This window comes from Cercospora kikuchii, assembly GCF_019650295.1.
Source record: "Cercospora kikuchii DNA, contig_00008, whole genome shotgun sequence".
In the NCBI taxonomy this organism is placed as follows: Eukaryota; Fungi; Ascomycota; class Dothideomycetes; order Mycosphaerellales; family Mycosphaerellaceae; genus Cercospora; species Cercospora kikuchii.
The window spans coordinates 2,124,025-2,149,538 of record NW_025408589.1 but is presented as its reverse complement, the minus strand read 5'-3'; the positions used below and the strand labels follow the sequence as shown (position 1 = coordinate 2,149,538).

The 25,514-nt window shown below is 53.2% G+C and overlaps 11 protein-coding genes across 11 annotated transcripts; 7 read left to right on the top strand and 4 right to left on the bottom strand.

Moving 5' to 3' along the window:
- Positions 1-719: 719 nt before the first annotated feature.
- Positions 720-1,747, top strand: CKM354_001202000 (uncharacterized protein; the record flags this gene model as incomplete). Its single annotated transcript, XM_044807529.1, has 6 exons — positions 720-769; positions 946-1,018; positions 1,081-1,100; positions 1,187-1,249; positions 1,350-1,421; positions 1,474-1,747. The coding sequence occupies 6 exons, from the start codon at positions 720-722 to the stop codon at positions 1,745-1,747; spliced, it is 552 nt and encodes a 183-aa protein (XP_044663464.1).
- Positions 1,748-3,259: 1,512 nt separating this feature from the next.
- On the top strand, positions 3,260-3,802 carry CKM354_001201900 (uncharacterized protein; the record flags this gene model as incomplete). Its single annotated transcript, XM_044807528.1, has 2 exons — positions 3,260-3,387; positions 3,445-3,802. The coding sequence occupies 2 exons, from the start codon at positions 3,260-3,262 to the stop codon at positions 3,800-3,802; spliced, it is 486 nt and encodes a 161-aa protein (XP_044663463.1).
- Positions 3,803-4,690: 888 nt separating this feature from the next.
- On the top strand, positions 4,691-5,895 carry CKM354_001201800 (uncharacterized protein; the record flags this gene model as incomplete). The annotated part of the gene is made up of 3 exons (XM_044807527.1): positions 4,691-4,836; positions 4,890-4,942; positions 5,018-5,895. The coding sequence occupies 3 exons, from the start codon at positions 4,691-4,693 to the stop codon at positions 5,893-5,895; spliced, it is 1,077 nt and encodes a 358-aa protein (XP_044663462.1).
- A 620-nt stretch (positions 5,896-6,515) lies between these two features.
- On the bottom strand, positions 6,516-7,343 carry CKM354_001201700 (uncharacterized protein; the record flags this gene model as incomplete). Its single annotated transcript, XM_044807526.1, has 1 exon — positions 6,516-7,343. One exon carries the CDS (start codon positions 7,341-7,343, stop codon positions 6,516-6,518), a length of 828 nt encoding a protein of 275 aa, XP_044663461.1.
- A 644-nt stretch (positions 7,344-7,987) lies between these two features.
- Positions 7,988-9,142, top strand: CKM354_001201600 (uncharacterized protein; the record flags this gene model as incomplete). Its single annotated transcript, XM_044807525.1, has 1 exon — positions 7,988-9,142. One exon carries the CDS (start codon positions 7,988-7,990, stop codon positions 9,140-9,142), a length of 1,155 nt encoding a protein of 384 aa, XP_044663460.1.
- Positions 9,143-10,141: 999 nt separating this feature from the next.
- Positions 10,142-11,563, top strand: CKM354_001201500 (uncharacterized protein; the record flags this gene model as incomplete). The annotated part of the gene is made up of 1 exon (XM_044807524.1): positions 10,142-11,563. One exon carries the CDS (start codon positions 10,142-10,144, stop codon positions 11,561-11,563), a length of 1,422 nt encoding a protein of 473 aa, XP_044663459.1.
- A 606-nt stretch (positions 11,564-12,169) lies between these two features.
- On the top strand, positions 12,170-12,739 carry CKM354_001201400 (uncharacterized protein; the record flags this gene model as incomplete). The annotated part of the gene is made up of 2 exons (XM_044807523.1): positions 12,170-12,401; positions 12,501-12,739. The coding sequence occupies 2 exons, from the start codon at positions 12,170-12,172 to the stop codon at positions 12,737-12,739; spliced, it is 471 nt and encodes a 156-aa protein (XP_044663458.1).
- Positions 12,740-13,422: 683 nt separating this feature from the next.
- Positions 13,423-13,902, bottom strand: CKM354_001201300 (uncharacterized protein; the record flags this gene model as incomplete). The annotated part of the gene is made up of 1 exon (XM_044807522.1): positions 13,423-13,902. The coding sequence occupies one exon, from the start codon at positions 13,900-13,902 to the stop codon at positions 13,423-13,425; it is 480 nt and encodes a 159-aa protein (XP_044663457.1).
- Positions 13,903-14,821: 919 nt separating this feature from the next.
- Positions 14,822-16,582, bottom strand: CKM354_001201200 (uncharacterized protein; the record flags this gene model as incomplete). Its single annotated transcript, XM_044807521.1, has 1 exon — positions 14,822-16,582. The coding sequence occupies one exon, from the start codon at positions 16,580-16,582 to the stop codon at positions 14,822-14,824; it is 1,761 nt and encodes a 586-aa protein (XP_044663456.1).
- Positions 16,583-18,160: 1,578 nt separating this feature from the next.
- CKM354_001201100 (uncharacterized protein) lies at positions 18,161-19,588 on the top strand (the record flags this gene model as incomplete). Its single annotated transcript, XM_044807520.1, has 1 exon — positions 18,161-19,588. The coding sequence occupies one exon, from the start codon at positions 18,161-18,163 to the stop codon at positions 19,586-19,588; it is 1,428 nt and encodes a 475-aa protein (XP_044663455.1).
- A 2,570-nt stretch (positions 19,589-22,158) lies between these two features.
- CKM354_001201000 (uncharacterized protein) lies at positions 22,159-22,659 on the bottom strand (the record flags this gene model as incomplete). The annotated part of the gene is made up of 1 exon (XM_044807519.1): positions 22,159-22,659. One exon carries the CDS (start codon positions 22,657-22,659, stop codon positions 22,159-22,161), a length of 501 nt encoding a protein of 166 aa, XP_044663454.1.
- Between the last annotated feature and the right edge of the window lie 2,855 nt (positions 22,660-25,514).

The window sequence follows — 25,514 nt, the reverse complement described above, 5'->3', positions numbered from 1 at the left end:
CGTCGTCGCGAATGCAAAGATGGAAACCAGCACGAAGCTCGAGAACTTTTGACGAAAAGCACACTTTAGCCGAACGCCGGTGACGCGGGATAACGGGTCGGCTCTTGCCTAGCCGACGATAGCGCATCTCAGCGCGGCGACACCTCGAAGTGGGAGAACAAAGTGGGCTGTGTGATGAGGTGGGCGTGCGTGCGTGCTTGCTTGCGAGCGCAGACGAGCAGAACCACGACCAGCTAACGGCCGGCAGACCTAACTACCGTTCCACTGCAGCGCGCATCTTTGGCCGCCAGGCATCCAAGCTCGTGCAGCTCTGCAGGACAGCCCGCCCGCGAGTCCCCCATCTGCACCTGACTACTATACTGCGCACACGCAGAGACGGCGCGCCGCCATCATCGTTTCTGCTGCTCGTCCATACTCCCACTGCCCCCCCCTCGTCCCCACGCCGCCGCTGGTGTCGAAAGCATCAACCAGACGTCCATCCACCACGACGGTCCTTCTTCCTTAACCTTCCGATTTACCTCCTAGTGTCCTCGTGGCCCGTTCCACCCCGCTCTTCGAATTCTTTCTCGTCCACTCAAGACAACGGTTCCTTGTCTCGCGATCGCCCTGCCGCCCATCCACTCCTTCACTGGCCCAACTTCCGCACCGGACCCTAAAAGGCGAGCGCCAGAATTTCCACTCTGCGCCAAAGTCGAAAATCACCCGAAGACGTGCCCAGTATGGTGGGCATCTTCAAGCGCATCTATGATTGGCTGCTCAGTCTGTTCTGGTATGCTGCCCTCCCTCCCCACTGACTCGCCCCGCTGTGTCGTCGTTGTGTTGTCGGAGTTGGCGCCTTGCAGCCTGAACTACACCGCCCCCGATATCACGACAACAGCAACGACATCGCCACCACTGCATCCTACCGCTAGGCGCAAGCTGACATGGATTGCTTACTCACTTCAGGGCCACGGAGATGGACATCACCATGATCGGGCTCCAGAACGCCGGCAAAACATCATTGCTACGAGTCCTGGCGGTGAGCGCTCCTGAACTGCTCGTGTTTCGAGTGCGCTGCTAATAGCTGACGCGGTGGTACAGGGCGGCGAGTTCACGATAGAGTATGTGATCCTGTGCGACCGGGCAGGGGTTGTGCCGAGATCTATGTGTCGATGGAGGCGCATGTGAGGCTGATACGGTGGCACAGCTCCATTCCAACTGTGGGATTCAACATGAAGCGGGTGCAGAAGGGTCATGTCACCTTGAAGTGGTATGTGTGCGCATCTTGCTTCCGATGACTGCTTCAACTTGGTGTCCTCAAGTCGTGTGCGGCGCGGTGGCAATGGTCGAGAGATGCTGACGGAGTGCAGTTGGGATCTCGGAGGGCAACCTCGATTTCGTTCGATGTGGGAGCGGTACTGTCGCGGTGTGAATGCCATCGTGTAAGTCGTCCGGAGGCGCACATCGATCGGAAGGACTGATCGTAGTTCGCAGATTCATCGTCGATTCCGCAGATAAGGAAGCTCTTCCCGTGGCCAAAGAGGAACTCCACATCCTACTGGACAAGCCGGCCATGGAAGGCATTCCTCTGCTCGTGCTTGGGAATAAATCGGACCTCTCTGGTCACGCGACGGTGGACGAGCTGATTGCAGCATTGAATCTAAAGTCTGTCACGCACCGTGAAGTTAGCTGTTACGGCATCAGCGCAAAGGAAGAGACCAATCTGGATGCGGTTCTGCAATGGCTCATTGCGCGAGCGCAGAAGTGATGTCTGTTGTTACTGATTACGTTTGACCCACGATACGTTACGGCCGCGATCCATACGAAGACTCCACGAAGATCATGGCTCCATCGACGACGACGACGGTGACGACACGAGTAGCTGTTTCTTAATCTGGATCATTTATCTTGTCGGCATAGAAGGCATAGGGACAGCGGCGCAAAGCTGCGAGCCAGCAATGGCACTTTCGAAGCAAAATGTTGCATCCTGAACTCATTGTATTTCATTTGTGTTTGTGGAACGGGACAGGGACTTTCGTTTGGGTTGTCCATTCCAAACTGCGGAAGGAGGCGAGATGTTGCGGCTTCGAAGGATGGACGGGTGGTTTGGAGATTTGGTGTTCGATATCATGTGATGAATGAGGCATGCGAGACGGCCGAGAGACTTCCGTGGGCGGGACTGAGATAGCATAGGTATGCAGTCGAATCGGTCGAAGCTCCATGTATCGGTCCTCTACACTTCCCACAGCTCTTCCATTCGTGTAGAATGGCAGCAGAATTTCTTGAGACGCGTGCAGAAGTTTGGCGGATAGCTCATGGCATCCCTGCATGGAGGCGCGGCGTCGTGGGCAGCTCTTTGTCGGCACCAAATGGCAGGCGCGAGGACGGCGAGGAATTAGTCGAGCAGAGAAATTGAGCGCACAAACGAGAGGGTTCGTGGTTGGCAGTCAAATAGTTCTCCCTAGCCTTCTCATTGACAACGCATCGTGCATGAAAGCGCCAGGATGCCAGGGTGAGCAGAAACGGAAGCTACGTCTAGCTTGCCGCGAGCCGCGGCAGGTGCGCTGGAACTCACGAAGCCGGGCCAAGCCAGCGTCACCAGCAGCGCGGTGAAATGGCCAGCAGCACCATCACCAAAGCCCAATCCCCGTACTCATGAAGTCGCGAATGCGAGCGCGAAATCAGAGACATTCCAGCGCTTTCCGCGCCGCCGCCGTGCAGAAAGCCGCGCAGACAGTCAGCCAAGGGTCACGTTTTGGCTGAGCCACACATCGGCTGACGATGGCAACGAGCATGATGGGCAAAGACTCGCCGCGTCATATATGCCCTCTAGTCCTCTGCTGCTGACCTTGGTCTCTACACTCTGACACTCTTCCACAGCACATCGCCAGTATGGATCTCCCGCGTCTCACGAGTCGACAGGACAACAACAACACCCGCGAGCTGGACGACGAGTGAGTACTGCCTTCCCCATCGCCCGACCCGCCCAGAGCCCGAACGAAGTCTTGGCCGATGTCTTGTCGCGCCTGATCCTGGTGGGCCGGAGCGTTGCTGCGCCTTTCGTTTGGTGGTCCTTCGCGACCATTCCACGCGAGTGCGCGGCAACAGTCCATCCAAGCATCTTCACAACATATCTGCACGCCTCCCCCTCTTGCTGGCGTTCTCGCCACTATTCACATACACTGAGCATCTCTGTCTCCCGTCCTCCAGCTCTGCCCCGGTCCCTGTTCCGCACAGCAACCACAGCCACGCCGGAGCTTGAGAGCCACTGCTGACCAGCATGTCAAGCTGCTACGTTAACGCATTTGGCAACGTTCGATGCTACGACAGCGCCTGGGACAGCTGGGTGCGATGGCTCGTCCTCGCCCTCATCATTGTTGCCGCTTTTCTGCTGTTCTTCGCATTCAGGTAAGCCAACATCGCAAACTTGGCCACTTTGCGACCATAAGCTGACATCCGTCGCAGCTGCATCTCCGCCCGTCGCCGTCGCAAGCTGGGCCATAATCCGTACAGAGGAACAGGCTGGGCACTAGGACGAACACCGCCTGGGCATGCGCCTGCGCAGTACACGAATCAGCAGCCATATTACCAGAATGCACAGCCATACTACGGAAACTCACAACCATACTACAACAACAGCAACAACCCTCCGCCCGCATACACGCCTCCACCGAATAACAGCCAATACGGACAGCAAAACCACAATGGACCATACGGCAATGATGTGGAGCTGCAGCAGCCTTCTTCGACGTATGGCGGATACAGGAACCAAGAGGCGGGCGTGTACGAGCCACCGAAGGGCCCTCCTCCGGTTGTGAGGTAATTAATGGAGAAGAATTGTCGCGAGGTGCAGATTGTAGGAAAATGACTTGGACTTTGGAGAATTCGTGAAAGATACCATGGGCTCAGGTGGCACAATACCTTGTACAGAAGTTTACGAACGATATGATAGGCGCTTATTACGAACACAACATCAACCTCCTCTGGCGACAGAATTATGCTGTCATGCGGCTCCGCATTTGGCACCATATCACGGAGAGCACAAGACTGTGGCGACGATGGGGTCGATGTGCTACATCTGCTCACGATCGATCAACTCGTTGACAGATTTCGCTCCGCAGCTCTCGGCCACTAGCATGTATCGTACTCATTCGCGGCCATCTAGCAAGAGCGTGGCAGGACCCAGAAGGTAGTCCATAACCATCTGCCAACCTTGATCGAAGAATGACCCAGCTTCAACTGAACCATTGCACATCGAAGCTCCATGTTGGTGAGACAAAGCCCTGCCTCTATACTACCTCTTCATTCGTCACCGCTTCATTGCCCTAACTCACAGTTGTTCCGAGGCCGAATCTTTGCATTCAATGGAACCACACGTCATATTCTGAATTCCTGCTCAAATGTACCCCGCGTGCTCGCAGCACAAAAATCGTTTCGCACCAAGCTCCTAGCACGAATCGCCCCGCTGCAGGATCAGTAAACTGACCATGTGGGCGAGAGTTTGTAAGCAAAGGATCTCCATCATGATGTGACGAATATTTCAGATTGAATGATTCTCCGTTGTTTGTATTCCTGTCTGAGACACTGAGTTCTCTTCCTAATTGACTGTTTCGACCACCTCGTTCTTGAAAAGTGTAACTTCACAATCTGCCATACTGATCGGAGGTCCAGAAAGTTCACACTGAAGCAGCTTTGATACTCCTTTTTCAGGATGGCGAACTCACTTCCGAGCAAGATGAAGGCGATCAAGATCACAGAGCAGAATACTGCTGAAATTCGAGAAGTCCCTCTGCCGAAGCTGAGGGATGATTACATGCTGGTCAAAGTCGACGCTGTGGCATTGAATCCGACGGATTGGTAGAAGCAACTTGCAGAAACATATTGCAGTGGAGGCTAATGATCTCGAACAGGAAACATATCTACAAAATCGGCAAAGGAGGAGAGACTGTTGGTGTTGATTTATGTACGTCTTCTCCATGATCATCCTCAGCTCTTACCCCAAGAAGCAGTCACTAACTCATTTCTCTTCTCTGTTTAGGCGGCACCATCATCGAAATCGGCCCCAAAGTAACCAAACCCTGGAACAAAGGCTCTCGCATCGCAACCTTCGTCCACGGCGGCAACGCCTCCCAACACGAAGACGGAGCCTTCGCCGAATACGCCATGGTAAAAGGCGACCTCGGAATCTCCCCTTCAGAATCCATGTCTTCCTTCGAAGCCGCAACTCTAGGCGCAGGAGTCATAACCTGTGGTCAAGCACTCTACCAATCCCTCGGCCTCCCATTACCAAACGACACCTCGAACAGAAAGGAAAGCTTCGCAGGGACGTTCGTCTTGATCTATGGAGCCAGCACCGCAACAGGAACACTCGCAGTCCAATACGCCAAACTCTCGGGTGCACGCGTAATAGCAACATCTTCGCCTCAAAATTTCGATCTCTTGAAATCTCTCGGAGCAGAACAAGTTTTCTCATACAAAGATCCCGAATGCGCTGCCAAAATCCGTTCATACACAAACGATTCTCTCCAAATAGTCCTTGACTGCATTTCCGAACACAACTCCCCTCAAATCTGCGAAGAAAGTATTTCTTCCACTAAAGGTGGAGCAATTTCTTACCTCCTCCGAGCGAAGCACACGAGAGAAGATGTCGAGAATAAGCATACGTTGGGTTATACTGTTGTGGGAGAAGCGTTTGAGAAGATGGGACATTCATTTGCTGCGAAGCCGGAGGATTTTGAGTTTTCGAAGAAGTTTTGTGAGTTGACGGAGGGGTTGTTGAAGGAGGGGAAGTTGGTGCCGCATCCGCAGGAGAAGAATTTGGGTGGGAAAGGGTTGGAGGGTGTGTTGCAGGGGATTGAGGAATTAAGGCAGGGAAGAGTCAGCGGGAAGAAGCTGGTTTATGCTATTGGAGAGTGAATTCAAAACCGACGAGAGATGGGTACGAAGGGATTATCAGAGGGAGAAGAATGGTCAGACTTTGCATTTGAGTAGTGATGTTGAAACATGGAAAATCGTGATTCGTTCTCGTTCTGTCTACCTCGTTCATCATTCCAAAAACATTGGCCAGAGTAGACGGTATTGCACCATCCTAATCGTGCCCCGATCCATCTCGAATTGGACCACACGAGGATTCTTGCACCTGCAATGTGGTGTCATGACGCTCACTGCGCATGCACCGATAATGCAGCTGGATGGGAGTTCTATTATCTCTGTGGCATATGTCCGCCACCAGATGGAGCCTAGCCGCTGAGTACCCGGTGTCCGTTCGATTTGGGGAATGATTTGTCGGTAATGAAGTGGCTGAATTTGATGCCCTGTGTTGGTAATTGACCTCTAGCGTGCGGTCTGGGTCGACGCAACCTTTCAGCTCTGCAGTCGGCAACGACTTTTAAGGTCGTGCGCGTCAGAGGATCGAGTCCGGGAGATTTGGAGGAATCCTCGGTCTGCTCGAGAGACGTACGAGGAGGCCACAGTGTGATTCGGCACAACAGCAGGCGAATGCAGCGAAACTAACAGTCTTCCAATCAAGTCCCATTTCAGCCTTTGTTGTCCTGCTCCTCGCTCCCAGCATGGTCCAAGGGCTCTCCAATCGGCTCGTGTTGACCAAGTCTCGTGTCTTCGTTGACATTTCGTGCCATCACAGCGCCCACGATCAGAATCAGAAGTGCAACAGTCTGTGGCACGACCTGCAATGCCGCCCGGTAGGTCAGACTACCGAAGATCTGGTTAAGGTCCGGGGCATCATCCCAAGCCGTGACGACTTCGTAGACGTAGCGAAGCCCGAGGAAAGGTAGAGCAAGAAGCACAGACCAGATCAGCGACGAGGAGCTTCCTTTTGAATGATGCCACCAGAGTCCAAAAGTCGCAAAGCAGAGTGTCAGGAACAGCACTGAGAGTAGGAAAGCCCCAGACTGAAGTAGAGGCCGTGCGAAGGAAGGAGCACCTCCTTGACCCAGCAGAATCTCGCCAGCTAGGATTTGTCCGAGTGCAAATATTCCAATGAGGTGGAATGCGTTCAGCAACCACTGCGCCGTTGCCTGGTTCTTCTCGACATTGGCAACCCGCGTAGTAGTAAACCATTCATGGAGGACTGCTGCTGTGCCAACCATGAGCGGTGACAGTGCGATGGACGCTAGAACTGGGGCGAAGAATGGCGGAGCACTTGCTTGTCCGACGCCTGCTATGATTCCATAGCCGGCGAGTTGGAGAAGGACGAAGATGGTGAGGTGGATCCAAGCTTGAAGGCCGCGTTTCTTGTGCTTGTAGAATATGTATGCGATTGGGAACAGGGTGAGGACATAGACGACCAGGATGATGCAGGACAGCGTCCAGAGGGAGGGGGCGGTCCAGGTTGTGTTGATCATGCTGCTTGGTCAATTGTATGGGGTGTCGATTGGGTAGAGGACAAGTAGGAGAGTGATTTGGTAGAAATCGCCGGAGACGTCGTCAGCAGTCACGACCACGAGGCAGTTTCCTACCTTTCTGCAGTGACGCCTGGCCTCAGTTTAGACAGTGGAGGCATCCGCATCAGCCATTGTCGATGGCGAATCATGATTGTCAGCAACGGCAGAAGCCCTGCTAGTGCGCAGTTATCGATTGTTTGCTTCGAAGATTCTGGCGGTGCACGTCCGTACAGTTTCCAAAAACATCTCGGCGAAACTGCGCTGCAGAGACGCAGTGCGGAGGCGTTGACGTGTCGTAATCAGCTCGCACGTTTGCGACAATGTATGTGACGTGCTGCATCTCATATGATGATTGACGTTGCTTAGCAAGAGAACTGTCCAGTTCACTGCAACAACGAGCAGATCCGAATAGATGGTTGTCGCAGCAAAGAGGAAGCCAGGAAGGAAACGACGTGAGACCAGGGTCGGAGGACGGAGCCTTTTGAGTTACCGGCTCGGCTCGCGGCACAAAACCAGGGTCACAGCTGCCGTATCGATATCGAAAATGTTAGACTCGAACACCGCTACCACCACCTCCCACACGAACCTCCTCCACCACCGCCGCGATGCCCAAATCCGCGCGCACAGGCAGCGTCAATGGCGTCTCGAAACCCGATCCATATGCCGGCGCGGCCGCGCGCAAGGCAAAGTCATCCGCAACAGCGAACAACATCTTCAAAATGAACACAGACATTGGTCAACACATCCTGAAAAATCCTGGTGTAGCGCAGGCGATCGTCGACAAGGCCGATGTGAAACAGTCTGATATCGTACTGGAAGTCGGTCCGGGAACAGGCAATTTGACAACACGAATCCTGGAGAAGGCGAAGAAAGTGATTGCGGTGGAGCAAGATCCTCGTATGGCTGCAGAATTGACCAAGCGTTTTCAAGGGACACCTGCTGCGAAGAAACTCGAACTGATACTGGGAGACGTGATCAAGATGCCGGAACTGCCGTACTTCGACGTCTGCATATCGAACACGCCCTACCAGATTTCTTCCCCACTCACATTCAAACTCTTAGCCACCAGTCCGAGTCCGAGGAGTTGCGTGCTCATGTTTCAGCGTGAATTCGCCATGCGCCTGTTCGCGAAGCCCGGTGATAAGCTATACAGCAGGCTGTCGGTGAACTGCCAAATGTGGTCGAAAGTGGATCATGTCATGAAGGTAGGGAGGAACAACTTCAACCCACCTCCACAGGTCGAGTCGAATGTTGTGAGAATATCGCCAAAGAATCCCAGGCCGCAAATCAGCTACGATGAGTGGGATGGTCTGCTGCGAATCTGCTTCGTGAGGAAGAATAAGGTGCTGCGAAGTGGATTTCTGGGTACAACGAGCGTGATGGACATGCTCACGTCGAATTACCGTACATTCTGCTCACAAAATGGCATCGAGCTGGACGACGGACCTTTGGATGGCACCGAGGACATGGACATGGACGGCGGCGCTGAAGAAGATGAAGAGATGGATGGGCTCATGGAGGTGGATGAGGATGATGACGTGCCGGATTTCTTCAAAGAGGAGATGGATCGGAGATTAAAGAAGACAGCGGAGAACCCCAATCGCAAAAAGAAGGGCAAGGTTGCTGAACTGGTGCGCAGCAAGGTGAAGAAAGTCCTGGAGGACAACGATCTTGCGGACAAGCGTGCTCGCATGTGCGACGAGGGCGACTTCTTGCGCTTGCTTTACGGGTTCAACAGCGAGAACATTCACTTTGCCTAAAATGCGCTGTGGCATTCGTCAAAATTGTAGGTTCTCAATCGATACTGGACAGATCTGCGACACCCAACTCCAACCCTCTAGCCTGCTCAGTCATGGCTCATCTGTTGCTGCTATATCACAGCTCACAGTCCTCGAAGTCGTTGCCCGACAGACGACACATTTGGCTGTGATGCAGCTGCAAACCCAATGTCACCTGGAAAATGAGTGCACACGGCTGCACGAATGATGGTTGTGCCCTCTTGGATGATATAGACGAGTGAAGCTGCTTCCCACGGCAGTAGCTCAGCGCTTGGAGATAGTGCGAAGCATCACACCTGCTTCCACGGTGCTTGCTGCGGAAATACGGGCCACTGTCGACTATCTGCCCATAACAGCTCGACGCTCGATGTCTCCGAACGAGACAAATCACTCAGAGAGCGCGATGATAAAGTCTCTAGCTGGTTAATGATCAAACAGCGCAGCAACGGTGGTAGACGAGCCAGGGACCTGGTTATCTGGGTCAACACGCTTTGCGCATGCTGCAGAACAGCCGCCAATTACAAGCACTGCACGACAGTAAAGCCACTGTTCACGTACTGGACTCAAGGGCATGACTTTAGGGCCCACGCGACGCACGTGAAGTGCCAATATAGACGCAATGATCGATGAAGAAACCATTTTTCCACTAATTCCTCCGCCCAAGGCAGCCCACAGTTGACTTTGTCGAGCGTGATTGGAGCAGCCTGAAGTCCACAATTGAACCATTTCGGCGAGTGGCTTACGATGCGCTCATATGTTGATTGTACACTGTCGAGCGACGCCCTGGCGTTAATGCTGACCACTGAATCAAGCAAGACGTGCCGTTGCGACTGCCGAGCTTCTTAGACTTCCAAGCCTCTCCACAAGACCGGCATCGGGCCACTCATAGAGCCACTGGCGCACTCATAAAAAATGCACTTGAACAACTTTCTCTAGTCATCCCTGGAGCGGATTTGAAAAGACGATACTGAAAACAGAAGCATGACATCGGATCCCGCGATCAAGATCATCGGCTCCGGCGTTGGAGGCTTGGCCACTGCGCTCCAACTTCACGCCCATGGCTTTCGGAACATCGACTTGTATGAAGCATCTACACAACTGCTTTCACTAGGCGTTGGAATCAACGTCCAACCCTCCGCTGTGCTGATCCTGCGCAACCTCAGACTTTTACCAGCGTTGCAGCATACAGGAGTGGAGACCAAAGAGCTAAACTACTACGATCGATTCGGCAACCCCATCATAAGCGAGCCACGCGGAAAATATGCCGGATACAAAGTACCCCAGTTCAGCATACATCGCGGTAACCTGCAGATGCTTCTGCTTGATGCTGTGAAGGAGCGTCTGGGAGAGGATCGAATTCATCTCAATCATTGCTTGGAGAGTTTTGAAAACACAGAAGATACTTCGAAACCTGTCAAGTTGCGATTCATTCAGAAGAAGACGGGAGCTCCTGCTACCAATGCAGAGGTTGATGCGGATATCGTCATTGCGGCTGACGGTATCAATTCCAAAGTTCGAAGCATTCTCTATCCCAAGGAAGGACCTCCGCATTTCTCTGGACGAATTCTATGGCGAGGCTACCTTGAACGAGAACCATTTCTGACTTCGGCGAGTATGATTTGGTCAGGACATGCAAATCAGAAGTTTATTGCTTACCCGATCATAAATTATCACGATCAAGCTGGATCGAAATCTATGGTCAACTGGATTGCTGAGCTGAGGGTGCGTGACGAGAATGATCCTGATACGACGCCACCTGTGAAGTCCGGAGATTGGTTGATGTCTGTGCCTAAAGGACGATTTGCTGGAGAGTTCAAAGACTGGACGTTTGGTTTCCTGAACGTTCCGGAGTTGATTGAGAAGACGGAGAAAGTGTTTGAATATCCCATGTGCGACCGAGACCCCGTCGACAGATGGACGTTTGGAAGACTAACATTGCTGGGTGACTCTGCTCATCCAATGTACCCCATCGGATCCAACGGAGCCTCGCAAGCTATCCTAGATGCTGCTTCGCTGACAAAGCACCTTCTCAGCTGGAGAGCTGGCGACATCGAATCGATACCGGCCGCTTTGAGAGCTTACCAAGACGAACGACTGCCAGTAACTGCAAAAATCGTAATGGCCAATCGAGGCAACGGGCCTGATCATGTCATGCAAGTGGCATATGAGCGAGCTCCAGATGGCTTCAAGCACATCAACGACATCATACCTCAAGACGAGCTGGAAGGCATCGGACTGGCATACAAGGCCATCGCTGGGTTTGAGATCGAGAAGGTCAATGAAGCTGCCGAGCAGACCGAGGGAACAGCGGAGAAACTTGGACTGACACCTCCGAAGGCGTGGACGACTGGTCATACGAACGGGACAAGTGGGACAACGAACGACCCTAACAACCGCCAATGATTCGAAACTGCTTTCGAAAACATCTTTCGGATGCATTGTATATACCAAAAGTTCTGCTAGCATTGAGTCAGATACTGCACGATTTCCCGCGACATGCTTGGACTGCTTGCGCTGCCGCACATTAGCGATCATCTTTATGCTCAGCGTGCCAATTCTCCACGCCATCTCGTTCCATAGCCTTATTTTTCAATACCTCGCAGACATAATCCTACAACGTGTCTGCCAAGGCCAGATAAAGCATACGAGGCTCCCCAGAACAGCCAAGTGAGACCAAATTTCGGGGATGCTGACAGACTACTAGGATGATTGTCCAGGATAGACATGTGTATGCTAGGGGCCATGTCCGATTAGTGAACGATCCATGTCCAAGTTAAAAGCATACGGAACGACACATTCCTTTCCTACACTGCTGTCTGCTGTTGCACCGCTCCGCTGTCGCTATCCCCGACGCCGTCAAACACCGCCCACCGTATTCGCTCGTTTTCTCGGACGGACTGACACAATCGTTACGCCGTCAGCCTCCAGTATCCATTACGGAGTACAGTGAAGCCCTCGTGACAACACGGGAAGTTCTGCAACACGGCCACCCGGTCCAGACCCGCCAATATGAAATCCTCAATCCAACAAGCTCTCCTCCTAGGCGGCCTGCTCGCAGGCACGAACGCTCTGAAGCTCCAGATCGGTGACTACGACGAAGGCGTAAAAGTCAACACCCTCAGCAAAACCTCCAACGCCACGGGCGGAACAGGCAGCGTAGCCGCAAACGGAAACTTGGACGGTTTCGGCGACGTCGGAATAGGTTGCGGAATCAATTGGACGAAGAATGTTTCTTATGGTGGTACGCCAAACCTATTTCCTTCCCTTGATCCATCATCCTCTCATTCTCCACATCTCACAACTACCCATCGTCCAAAGCGTGATCTAACGCCCCATATAGGTGGTTTAACGGGCGGATCCGCAGACTTCGGTCTCGGGGGAGGATTCAACATCACACAAAACCAATTGAATGTTTCTGCGGGAATTGGAATTGATCCTGCGAATGCGAGTGCGAATTTCGTGTTATCTGCGACGAAAGATGGGAAGTTTGAGTTTGTGTTTGATGCTTCGAGTGAGACGGTTTGTACCAATGAGAGGAAGGATGGGAGGTTTGTGGTTAGTTGTACGTCGGTTGCATGATGTGAAGTGAAGTGAAGTGAGAAGCGAGGATGACTAGGATTTGGTGATTTGATTGATGAAATATGTTGTTCGTAATTCATTTCGTTGAATATATGTTTGATTCTGTTTTTTCTTTTCTGTGCTTGTATTGCAGTCGTACCGATTCGTCATCCTTGGTGTGCCTCTAGTTTTATGTTGTTTTACATTGCAAGCATTTCTCCATCGTATTTCCATACATGATCATCTTCCATCATTCTTCATCTGTGTTCATCCTTCTCGTTATTCTTTCTCTCCTTTCCTTCCCTTCTTAAGCCACAGCACATCATATCCGGTGTGACGGCACCAGCTCCCAGACCAGATGTGGTAGTAGCTGCATACGCCAATTTGTGACAGTGTCGCACGATGCAGGTCCAAAGCTCGAGGCATAATCTCCTAGCTGCATCGCATAAAGCCAGCTGCGTTGGTGGCGTTTAATGCGGAGTGCAGTTTGCCGAGACCAACCACAGGACAACCAAACGGAGGGTCCCGGTAGCCCCTCTCGGTTCTGCAGATCCGGATGCGCCGAGGAATGGCTTTTGGAATTGGGAGCGTCTAGGCGACGCGATGAATCGCTGACTTGTTCGTCGCGTTGGAGGTTTTGTGTCGTGATGGCATCACGCTGCGTTGTTGTTTTGCGTATGTTTGATGCGCATGATGCGAGTCTCTCAAACCACAACATCTTGGTGCAGCACCGGCTGTCCAGTAACCGACAACTCAGGCGTAGGCTTAGGAGCCAAAGGATCAAAAGTCGCCTCCTCGAGTTCAGGATGTGTCTGTCGCAAGCCGGAATCCTCTTCAGTCGTTGCGACAGTGATCAAAGGATTGCTGACAGGGAAATCTTTCTCTTCGTAGACCGTCCAGGTGCCTTTCAGTTTAAGTTGAGCGTCCTTGAAGCGTTGAGCTGATTGCTTCTGAATCCACTCTGCTGCATCGACTGTGTAGTGTGGTCGGAGAGACATTGTGGTGATGAAGACGACGGCCACGAGCATGAGGGCAAGGAGAGGTGCGAGACCGCGTTTTCCTCTGATCGGGCTGCGGGAGCGGCGTGGTGTCCAGGACTGTCGCTCCATTGAGGCTTTTTCAGAGAGCAGGCCTGGGCTACCTGGGATGGTAGGTGAGGGTGGTGCTGATCCCCAAGAAGACATTGTTGCGTTGCTCTTGTGGGTGGTATTGGTAGAAGGTGAGTAAGGTGGCAATGGCTACGCAAAGAGCCTGACGCGATTGCTGGCGAGGATGTTGAGAGATGAGCTCGAGATGATCAGAATTAGCGCTTCTACAGCGACAGATATGATCGAATGCTCGTCCGCGCTATGAATGACAACTCCATCATCACAGGCCATAGACCAATTTACAAAGAACCTTTGCTATTGGCTTGTTCGGAGAACTCCACCTTTTCTCCAACATCTCCAGACTCGGTTTCGCCGGCGTCATGGTCAAGTAGGAAGCCACTAAGGTCACAGCACCGAAAGGGACCCCAGATTGGCTGGCTCGGCCGTTCCAAAGCAGGAAGCCTCGGCCTAGCAAACTCTCTGATTTGCAATGTCAATGAGTGGTACCGGCGGCTACTCCCATCTGCGGGCGCCGCTCGGTGTCTTGTGACGATCGTAGCTCCATGCTTGGAGGATTGACAAGCACCGTAAGCTCGATGCTCTCGTACCTCGCGTGCGCCTCGTCTACGCCTGCGTCTTTTGAGGCGTCCTACTCCTCAAGGCAACTTCCGCATTTCCCCGCAAGGCAAGCCAAGTGGCTGATCTCGACCACTCTATGAAGCGGAGACGATTATGCTTGCTTTAGGCATAGTTAAGCTTGATTGAGTTGCGGTCGGGCTGGAGGCGGGCCTGGAGCTACAGGACTACTGCACGATCATTCGGAGCAGCTTCCCAAATTTTTCATGCATGTGATCGCAAGTTTTACGAGGTCGCTGTTAAACATCCATCGAGATAGCGATCGCGATTGCTGGTTGTTGTTGAGAGACATGAAGTGGAGACGGATGAGAGTTGGCTGTGGTAACAGTTGTACAATGAATCACATTATCATGAGAGGCTGTGTTACTCTCTCGCAGCGCTATGAACTGGTCTTCTCTTCGCTCTGACTCGTAACAGCTTTCGGAGATGGCTTTTCTGGCAAAAATCGCGTGTATAGCCATGCCGTGAACTTGATGGCACTGTCGTCGACGACAATCGTCATGACTTCTGCCACCCACATCGTAACTGGCAATAAGATGAATTGGCAGGCGATGAAGCTCAGCTCCAACCCCTTTGGTCCCCATTTCGGAAGAGGGAAACGACCGACCCACCAAGGCATGAGGAGGATGTGGTGACCGGGAATGGTCCAGCCGACGGCACAGTAGAGTCTGTCTCCCAATATCCAAAGGACAGGACCGTGCATGAGGTAGAGCATGAAAGAGATGCGTCCGAGGTGTTGGCAGAAGCGAGTCTCAAAGAACTTCTTGACCCAGTTGATATGTGGAACTGAGGCCACCAGGAATACAGCTGCCCAGTGCAGGAAGAACCATCTGAAGTCGAAAACAGCTTGGGGCTTGAGCCATGCCAGATAGTACCATCCAGGACTGCTCTTGAGCAGGTTCACTTCGATGGAGTGCGAGGGAATGCCACCAAGCAGAATCGCAACAGTGAACAAGGTGTAGAATATCGTTTTCTTGTATGGCTCCAAGGATTTCATCCAGCGTGGAAGTGTTCCTTCTGCGGCTCTCAATTCCAGATCGCAAAGAATCATACCAGACACGAACATGCAGTAATATGACCCGTCCGTGATGTACATGAAGTAGTACCAGAGCACACAAAGCGCGAACAATCTGCCGTCTCGTGTCATTCTCGATACCGCCATAAGTGCAGTGTAGATTGTGATGGAGCCCTTGAATTCCACCGGAATCGTCCAGATGTGTGGGTGGTAGTCATTGATGACGCGGTTGCCAGTGTCCCAGATGAAGAACATATTCTTGCAGTCGCAGTACCACTTCCAAACTTCGTCCTTCCATGACTTTTGTGGCTCAAAGCTCATGTGTATGCCGAAAAAATGTGGTGTGCACATGATCATGAAGGATACAATGATGATGGGGATGTACAGTCGCAGCCAGCGCTTGAACAGCGAAGCGGAGACGTTATCGCCCAACAGCACGTATTCGCCTTGTCTCATCAACTGCAGTGGTTTGACAGACAGAACGTATCCTGAAAGGACCAAGAAGCAGGACACTGAGAAATGCCCGCCGGAGAAGAAGGTCCGAATGAATGGAAAGGCCGCCAAGTAATATTTGCCATTGTATCCAAAGGTATTCTCGAGCGCCGGCGATCCATCGTAGAACGCGTGAGCCCATAGCTGATGATGCAGGCAGTACACCATCAATGCTGCGAATCCTCTGATCCCATCCAGGTATGCTGTTTTCCTCAACTTCCGGTGTCCGCCTGTGTTTTGCTTGGGCAGGAATGAAGGTCTGAACATCGAAGCCACGGGCGCGAGGACTCCCACCAGGGGTGCTACCGCGGCCGCAGCTGGAGCAATGGCTTTTCTTGCAGGCGCGAGGACTTTCGCCACAGGAGCAAATACTCGTGAAGCGTGTGCCCGCGCCGTCTGCACATGAGGATCTATCCTCTCGTAGTATTCTCCCGCGCGCATGCTCGCTTGCGCTGCGAGGTCCTGTATCCTGATCACATTGTCTCCTTGCTGTTGCCTTTGCTGTTGTTGCTGCTGTCGTCTTATGTCATCCTCCTGAGCCAGGAGATTCAAGCGCACCGGCTCCAGATCTCCCGCTTCGAGCTGCGCTTCTTTCATCCTGGCGACTTCTCTGCCGTTGTCGTGGAAGCCCATCGAGGCAGCGGTGCTATGGTGAGGGGCAGCAGCGACAAGAAGCTGAACGCATTACAATGTGCAGGTGGAGGTGTGTGGACCGCATGTGACAAACGATAGCAAATACATCACTCGAGTAGAGTTCGAGGGTAACGCGTTAGAGGCTCGGCGATGGCAACGATCACAATGCGGACCCGCCGGGGGTGTAGCTGGAATCGGCAGAAGGGGTGGCGGCGACGAAAAACGCGCCAAGTGTGCAGAGGGTGAGGCGCAACGCGCAACGCTTGCTGCCGACCCCGGCTACGCCAGCCGAGTTGCGTCTTGGGGGCTGGTCCCGCTGCGGAGTGCTGATTCGCCGTCTCCTGGACGGGGTGAGGTCTGGCAGACATCGGACCTCGGCGCCGGTCGTATAGCGAAGGAGGGCAGGGGAAATCTGGGACGCTTTGTTCCTGCGTGGAGCGTATTCATGGCCTACCAGTCTCGTAGGCTCGTAGGCTCGGACAACCAGCAGCACCACCACGAAAAGTGCGGGGATGCAGTCGCTCGAGCTGGAATCCCTGCTCCAGTACGAAGGCCATGTGAGATGTTCGCGGCGCATGTCAGCAGGCGCAGGAGCGATGCGACCAGTCGCCGGTGAGTGGTGCAAGATTGCTGCTGCAGCGTGGGCGAATTGGTAGCAGTCATCAAAGCACAGACACGCGTTGGCTGCTTGGGGCTTTTCAACGTCTGCTACCGAAATTCCCATGCCGCTATCGCCCGGCCTGCCAAATACCGCAAGATTACTCCGACACTTAGTTTCACGCGCCTCCTGGGACGGGCAACATCGCCAGTGTGCGCTCCCAGTCTGGTGGTCGAGCGGTCTCCGCGCCAGTCGATGCCAATGTCAAAGAAGGCCGCGGCAGCAAAGCATGTGAACAGGCAACCCGACGTGCGGCGCAAGCACTCTGCAGCAGCCGCCTGCAGGCCCTCGTGCTGTGCTACTCGCCAGATCCTACCTCGGCCAAGCGCGTCGTCATAATGCGCCCGTTGCGTGCGTGTTTTGCAGCACTTCGGTAGAGAGCCAAGCATCTGCAGCTAACCAGCTCCCTGCTATGTGCGCCTTCTCTGGGTGGCAATGACAGGCAAATTGACTGTTCGACAAACGGGTGCATCGTCGTGCCCGCTGCTGCTGCTTGTGTGTGTCTCTGACCGGCGTATCAACGGTCGAGCGTGCTCCTGGTTATATTTGCGGCGGCGACCACAGGAGTGCAGCTGTAGAGAGGGCGCCGCTATAATTGGTTGGGATCCCAGTGCCAATCAATTCGCTTAAACTTTGGCCGGTCTTGCCAGTATCGTTCTCGATCCGCCCGCTATGCTTTGCAAATCTGGCCTTTCTTGGGGCAAAGCGCCACATTGAGTTCGTGGCCGACATGCTTCACACTTATCCGACAAAGTAGCAATTCTCGCGCCCGCGTCGCTCCCACAACCGCCTCTCCGATTCTCTATAGTGTGGAGATGCTCTGGTCGTTCACCGATTAGCATCCCTTACTGCGAGCCCTCCTCCCACCCTTATTGTCACTCAGACCTTCGTTCGCGACACCACATCCACGCTGAGCACTCATGCGAGTGCCACTGCATTTGCCTGAGTTGCCCATGTTCGGCCAACAAGCACCGCGAGCTCGTTCTTGGTCGTCGAGCCGCACGCCAGCAGAGAAGACCGAAATTCCCGTCGACGCGAAAATGAAGGCCGCACCACCCAAATACAGCGCGAGGGAATACCTGCAATCAATACCACAGATTGGCATGCCCAAGCAGCTCCAGCGAACGATCCCAGCACTACTCGCTCTGTGCTTATTAGTCTTCTTCCTCTCCAGCTCACATACAGGATTCGCTCCAGGATTCTTCGAGTCGAGACCCAAACACTTCCCGCGAAAGATCTGGCAGACATGGAAGGTGGACCCCCTCAAATTCGAGGAGCGAGACCACAACGTGGCGCAATCGTGGATCGCGAAGAACCCAGATTACCGATATGAGGTCCTCACAGACCAGAACGACATGGCCTATGTCGAGACGCATTTCGGACCAGATGGCCTCAATCGCGAGGATATCGTGTACGTGTACCGCGAACTCACTGCCCGAATCATCAAGGCCGACTTGCTGCGATACATGATCATGTACATTGAGGGCGGCGTGTACACCGATATCGACGTGGAGGCGCTGCGTCCGATCAGGAATTTCATCCCTCCTCGCTGGGACGAGAAGGACGTGGATATGGTCGTAGGTGTCGAGATCGATCAGCCAGAGTTCTCGATGCACCCTGTTCTGGGTAGCAAGTGCAAATCTTTCTGCCAATGGACGTTCATGTGCAAGCCCCGACTTCCAGTCATGATGAAGCTCATCGAGAACATCATCGTCTGGCTGCGAAGCGTGGCCGCACAGCAGGGCGTTCCGATCTCCGAGGTCAAGCTCGACTTCGACCAGGTCATCAGCGGCACCGGGCCCTCCGCCTTCACCAACGCGATTCTCGACGATATTGAGCAGCGGACCGGCGAAAAGGTCAGCTGGGAGAAATTCCACGACTTGACCGAGTCCACACTCGTGGGCGGCGTCCTCGTCCTGACAGTGGAGGCATTCGCTGCTGGTCAAGGCCACTCCGACTCCGGTACCCACGACACGAAGCAGGCGCTCGTCAAGCACCACTACCACGCGTCAGGCTGGCCCACGACCCATCCTCGATTCAACCACCCCATCTTCGGCGAAGTCGAGCAATGCAATTGGAACCACGATTGCGTGAGGAAGTGGGATGAGGATACCGCCGCGTTCGAAGCGCTTTCGCCAGAAGAGAAGATCAAGAAGGTCGCGCTCAAGGAGGCCGAGGATAAACGGAAAGCCGAAGAGGAGGAGCGACGAAAGGTCGAAGCCGAAGAGCGCAAGAAGAAAGGCCTTCCAGAGCTGAAGTATGACGAGAACGGGAAAGTGATCATCCCTGATGAAGAAAAGAAGGACAAGGACAAGAAGGAGCCCGCACCAGATCTCCACCGAAGATGACTTGGTTGATCAGAAAAAGTGACGATAGACAAATCCAGCATTTTTTGAAACAGGCGGCGGCGGTGTTTGGCGATGTTTTGTTGTTGTTCATCATCTCTTAATCAGATCTGGCGATCAGTATGTGTGCGTCTTGGGCATTTTCTCTGCGCGTTGAATCGCATGGTATTTTCCGACATGAGGTTGGTTGGGTAGGTGGATGATTGGGCGATGAAAGGAAGGAACGCACGCGGTCAGAGCGGAAACAGACGTTACAAGTAGGAGCCTACTTATGAGCCCCTGTTCAAGCTTCAGAGAATGACATGTATAATTTCCAACTCTCTCAGCTCTCAGCAACCTTTCTTCATGGGTCATGGATTTTGGGTGCGTTGGCAGGTCGAGTTGAGTTTCGTTGCTCTTGCCAGGATTTCCGGTTCCAGCTGACGGGCAATATCAGGCGAGTCATAGGATCATAATGAAGGAACGAAGATATCGAGCGACGAGGAGAACTTTTGCCGTCGAGAGGCGATGAGGTGATGTTGTTGTTTCTCAGCCTTGCCATCTCGGCAGGAACCACTGAGGCTGCACGATAAGTAATCAAATGTGCAGGTGCGACGCATCGACCAGCAATTGCGGACTTCGCTTCATTTCCTTCTGCTTACCAGCATCTGTGTACTACTTGCAGACTGCCCCAGACGTGCGGCCGCATAACACCGCCTCCAAGCCGAGCGAGCAGCGAATGCAGCTGCCCCAAGCTCTGTGCATCATGCACGCACTTCACCTGTGACCAGATCCACGGACTCTTGCGCAACAGCTTCAGCCGGACGAAGAGTACACACGGCAGTAGCGGCTTCAGCATGTTTCCATCACAAGTAGCACAGCAGAAAGCAGCCACACCGTGATGCAAGCAGGCGTGCGTCTCACGTACGGGCATTCGGGAGCATTCATCCGTCGGGCCAACTGTGATTCCATGCCGAACAGCTCTAGATCCGCAGCGCTATCATGTTTCTTTGCTATCCTCAATGGCAGAGGACTCGCGCCTGGTAGCAGGACTAGACGCCCGTAGACAGTTGCTCTTAGCACAAGCAGGCCAATCGCGTAAGCTAAGAAGCCTCTGCCTCTTCGAAAGAGCTTCGCTTCTGGGTAACACTTCGGAAACCGTTTCTCGGAGAAACGTGATGCCATACTGCGGCATGCTTACAATACAGATTGATGTATCAAGCATCTGCTGTAGGAAAGATGCACAGGATGTCCTGCAAGTCAGAGGCAATCCGAAGGTACAAGATTGAATATGCTCCAGCTTCGTACCTCAAATGACCCTCATCTTGGGAAGAACGAAATGTCATCTGGACAAACGAAATCGGCGTACGAAGAATTGTCCTCATCAAAGGCACTTCCAGCAGATTGGTTCCCAGTAAGCGCCAGACTTTGTCGCAACGCGCGAACGGGGTCGGTTCTCGAGGCGCGTCTTCACCACTCAGCGATCTATTCGAACGTACAACGCTCAAGCTGTCAGCATACCATAATCGCTCCAGCTGCTCTCAAGCTCCATCATCTGACTGCAGACTTCGCAGGACAGATCCTGTTCTGCACTGCTCCAACCTACATGCCATCATCACGACTCATGTTTGGAAGTCTTGCGGACAATCTCACTGAGTGTCCTATCAAAGACGCAACGAGGAAGTCTTCGGCTCTTACTCTCTTCAATACTTCTGCAACAAATGGGTATGTCTAGGATCTCGGCGCGGACAGTATGTTCACTTGAGTTGCCTACACGATTCTCGGTGGTGCTAAACATCTCCTGCACATTTTACCATTTGGCCATTGTTCTATGCTAGGTTCCATACTTGTTTGATTGTTTCTGATTGAGCCGAGTATGGCCCAGGTACACGGTCGTTGTTCCAGACTTTTGACGTGAGCTCAGCTTCGCTCATCTGCGCCAGTTGACTCTCGCCGCAGAATATCTCTATCCAGCTGCGGATGACCCCATTGCATGGGATTTCAAGAGCATGACGCCGACGGCGTGGCTCGTGGTCATCGCATGGCATACAGAGTACTGACTGCAGATAGTAGACCGCCATGTCCCGCCGCAGCAATTGGGTGCAGCAGCCTAAGCACGGGATCATATCCATTTCATTCCCTGGCGAGTCTGGTCTTAATAGGTATCGAGTACGAAGCTTCAGTGGAGCGGCGTTATCGACGACCGTGACAACAGGTCGACGTGCGCTCTGCGAGATACGACTGGTAGAGTTTCGCCATGCAAGGGGCAGGGAGAGCAAGCCAAATGTCGTCCGTATCTGAACTGCAGTGGTCGAAGAGGCTGTCGATGTCGCTGTATGGGTGGAGAGGCGCGTTGGTGTGGGGTCTTCTATCAAATGGTCCATCTGCAATCACTACTTCGTAGCATTTGATGCCCAGACATACACCTGAGAGGTAGCGTCTTGATGCAGTTCCTCGCATGGCGAGCATGTAGATCCTTTCACTGGTCGATGAATAGGAGCTGACTTCAAACAGCGGGCGAGATTTTCCTTCTCGATTACAAGCAAACAGCCATAGTAGAGTTCTGGATGTTCGCGTTCGTGCTCTGCATATTTCTACTGCAGAAATCGCACGCCCATAGTTTCCTGAGCCGAGAGGACTGGACCGTGCTGTTTCACGAGGTCTGACAGCAAGCCATGGCGAACATGAACGACCTTGATCTCAGTGCCGTTGTGAAATCGAATCGGGAATGCTGCGTATTCCTCGTAGCGGGTTCTAGTCCGCTCTAGGTCATTGCTGTACTGATAAAGCTTGTTGCTGTACTGGTAAAGTGGCTGGCGCGAAATCCGTCGGATGCTCGCTTTGAAGAGCGAGATCATGTAAGCTCGAGAAGAGAAGTTGTCTTTTACCAACTGCGCCAACTGCTCGTCTACGTCCTTGCCGCCCGTAGTCTGAGCGTCGTGGCCCTCTACCAGGGCAGGCGTTCCGCCTGCGAAGACAGCGTCCAGTACAGGCTGTATTCGCAGTTCCAATATGGACACCGCGGACCACCCTCCAGTGGCTTGTAGCTTAGACATGTAGGATCGCAGCGGTGCTCGTAAACTGATCAGATTCATGTCGTCTGCTGACACGAACAGCCCTGTGATCTGATCAGATAGCCAGCTCCCCGGGAGGTCGACGTGATGTCCTTGCGTCTCTTTGACTGCATGTATATGCTTTTGCAATGCTCGTAGAAGACGCTGTTGCAGTGGGCTCAAGTTTCGTTTTGATTTCCCCAGGACTAGATGATAGAGAGGCTTCGTGCTCGGGCTCCTGCTCGGTGTTGCCTAGTGACCTATACACCAGTCGTAGAGTATGACAGACGTGAATCGACAACATGTACTGTGTGCTTTGTGATCAGTGCAAAAGAGTATGTCGCCTTCTCCTCCAACAATTGTCGCGCTTCTTTACAAACCTCCTGCTGCTTGTCGTACTGTATCGATCAGCCAGCTGGTTCGTATTTCGACGAGCTGGAGCGTCTACAAAAAGTGAAAGCCGCTGTCGACAGACTGGCTGTTATTCCGGCAAAAGTTATGTGGAATGATGGAATACTAAGTGGTCGATGATTCGGTCGCGCATTTCTGCTGGCTGGAGTCTGAAGTTTCTGGACTGCATGATCGCCCGTTCTATAAGCTGCCTGGCGGAGTACGGTAGCCTCTTATCGCTATCGACTGATCACCTTGTCACGAGCGGTGTGATGTTGGGAATTTAGGAGGTCGGAACTTCACAGGATATTGCTCGCCTAGCCGTAGAGGCGAGCGTGGTTTGGGTTGTTTTGGAGCTGGACGGCATCCTCGCGGCCTCCTCTTCGACTCTTGGATACTGATGATGTTGCGAATCAAGAACTGGCGAAGGTGCGGCGCTGCTGCTTGTTGCTTCGCAGAAAGTGAGAGGGGTGAAGTCGGTGAAGTGATGTACTTGCCACCATGGTTTGTGCTTCTGCTCGCTGTAGCTGCGGCTTGGCCAACGTATATATTCCGCGCAACGTTGGACTATGCGCACTCGCAAAGAAGAGCTGCGCATCGGAATACTCCGCTTCTACATCGTGTCATCTTTATGCTTCCTGGATTGACCCAAAGTGGCAGTTGTACGCTCTTGCGCAACGTTCTTTCTTGGCGTGATTTCACGCCAGCCTCGTTGCGCCACGCCTTGAGGCTAGTCACTTTAAAATGAAGGCACGACGCACTCTATTCCAACAACACTTCTCTCGTCACGTCGGCACGACAATCGCAGCGCATTGCCTTCGTGCGAAGACCAGGACGTTGCTGCGATGCGAAACCGTGGCCGGCAAGTGAAGCACGTCTTATTCGACCCACCTGGACAATCGGCCGAACTCTCATGAATCGTTTCCCATGAGCATGCGTCGGAACCCGTCGCAGCGCGGCGGTGCAATGGAATCTTCATTCTTTGCCATGACCAGAGAAGGGCTGACTGGTAATTTGAATCACCGCGACAAGCTCTCACTTTTCTGCCACGTTGGTCCGGTCAGCTCCGGCTCGAAACTTTGACTGGGTTGTGCAATGGCTGCTCTGGACCTGGCCTTCTTTCCTGGAGTCTTCTGCCAACAGCCCTGCTCACTGCGGACTCTCGGTACTAGTGTCAAACGAGACAGCAAAAGGAAGGGCTTTTCGACATTGCGCACTGGCTGTGGCTGTCAGTGTAGACGCATGGAGCGCTAACATACCACATCGGAGTCCGAGCATCCGTCGTCCCCAGACCAGCGATGTCCATGGCAGTGATACAGGACTGCGGAAGCGATGGCACCACGGCAGTGTACACTGGATGCTGATGCGCTATTTCTTGCCTGCAATCAATAGTGCCTGTCGCAGATATCTACTGCAAGTCTCACTGTCTCAGCAGTCAGCACCTCAACGCGCCATGGACCTCGAGCAATTCACGACAAGGATATTTCTGTCCAGCCTCCTGGTGCCAAAAGCGAGACATGTCGCCTTGCGGAGCTACTTGCAGAAGCCTGAACAGAGTAGCACATGCAGAACGTTGCAACCCTGACGAGTCAGCAAATTTTGGATCTTGGTGCGCACAGTGTGCAGGCAGGATGTAATACCCAGCATCGACAACAGGTGCCATGTTCCGCCTGACGGGCTAGATACCAGCAACAAAGGATCAAACTATTGGAAGCATAATCTTGGACGGCCAATCCTCGTGCGCCAGCTACGCAACCCTGGTGCTTGTACCAGTCGTCACTCGTATTCGAAAAGGAAAACCGCAGCGTCCGTTGTAGAATTGGCACCCACGAGAGATTGTGTCGAGATCATGTCGCTGAGAACGCTGCGAACCGAGCCAGGGAGGATATTGCCCATACGAGTACTGCAAAACTGTCTTGAGTGCCTGAAGTACCTATGGTAGGCCTGAAATAGCCGACAACAGTTTGATGATCCTGCACAGTTTGACAGGATATGCAACCATGGGCGTACGCACAATTATTTCCTTCTCTCGTTGAACATGGATTATTCAATGAACCACTCCGCTACATGTTGAGAAGCAGGTCTTCACTGTGCCTGCTGGAGAAACAATGAACAGCGGAAATCAACGCTGATTGACTTCATCAATTTTGCTTTATCATTTGGAAGTGGGCCACCGTCACCGGATCTTGGATCGGGAGGTTGCTCCGCGGTCGTCCTGACAATGACATTGTCGCATGTCATCGTTGGGATGCAGAATGCAACACGAGAATTCAATAGCACATGGCATGCCGCTTGGTGGGTCTCGAGACACGAACCGCTCGAAGCTTGGTCTCCGTATGCACCACAGGAGCACAGCAGGAGGCAGGAGACAGCCTCTCCGCATTATCACGAGACAACTCTTGCTATGCTCGCTTGTCTTGCAGATGTCCGCCAGGGTGTGCTGCAGCCTCACGAGGAGCGCTGTGGGTGCGCTCCAGAGTTATCCTCGTGCGCGCCTCCAGCAAGCG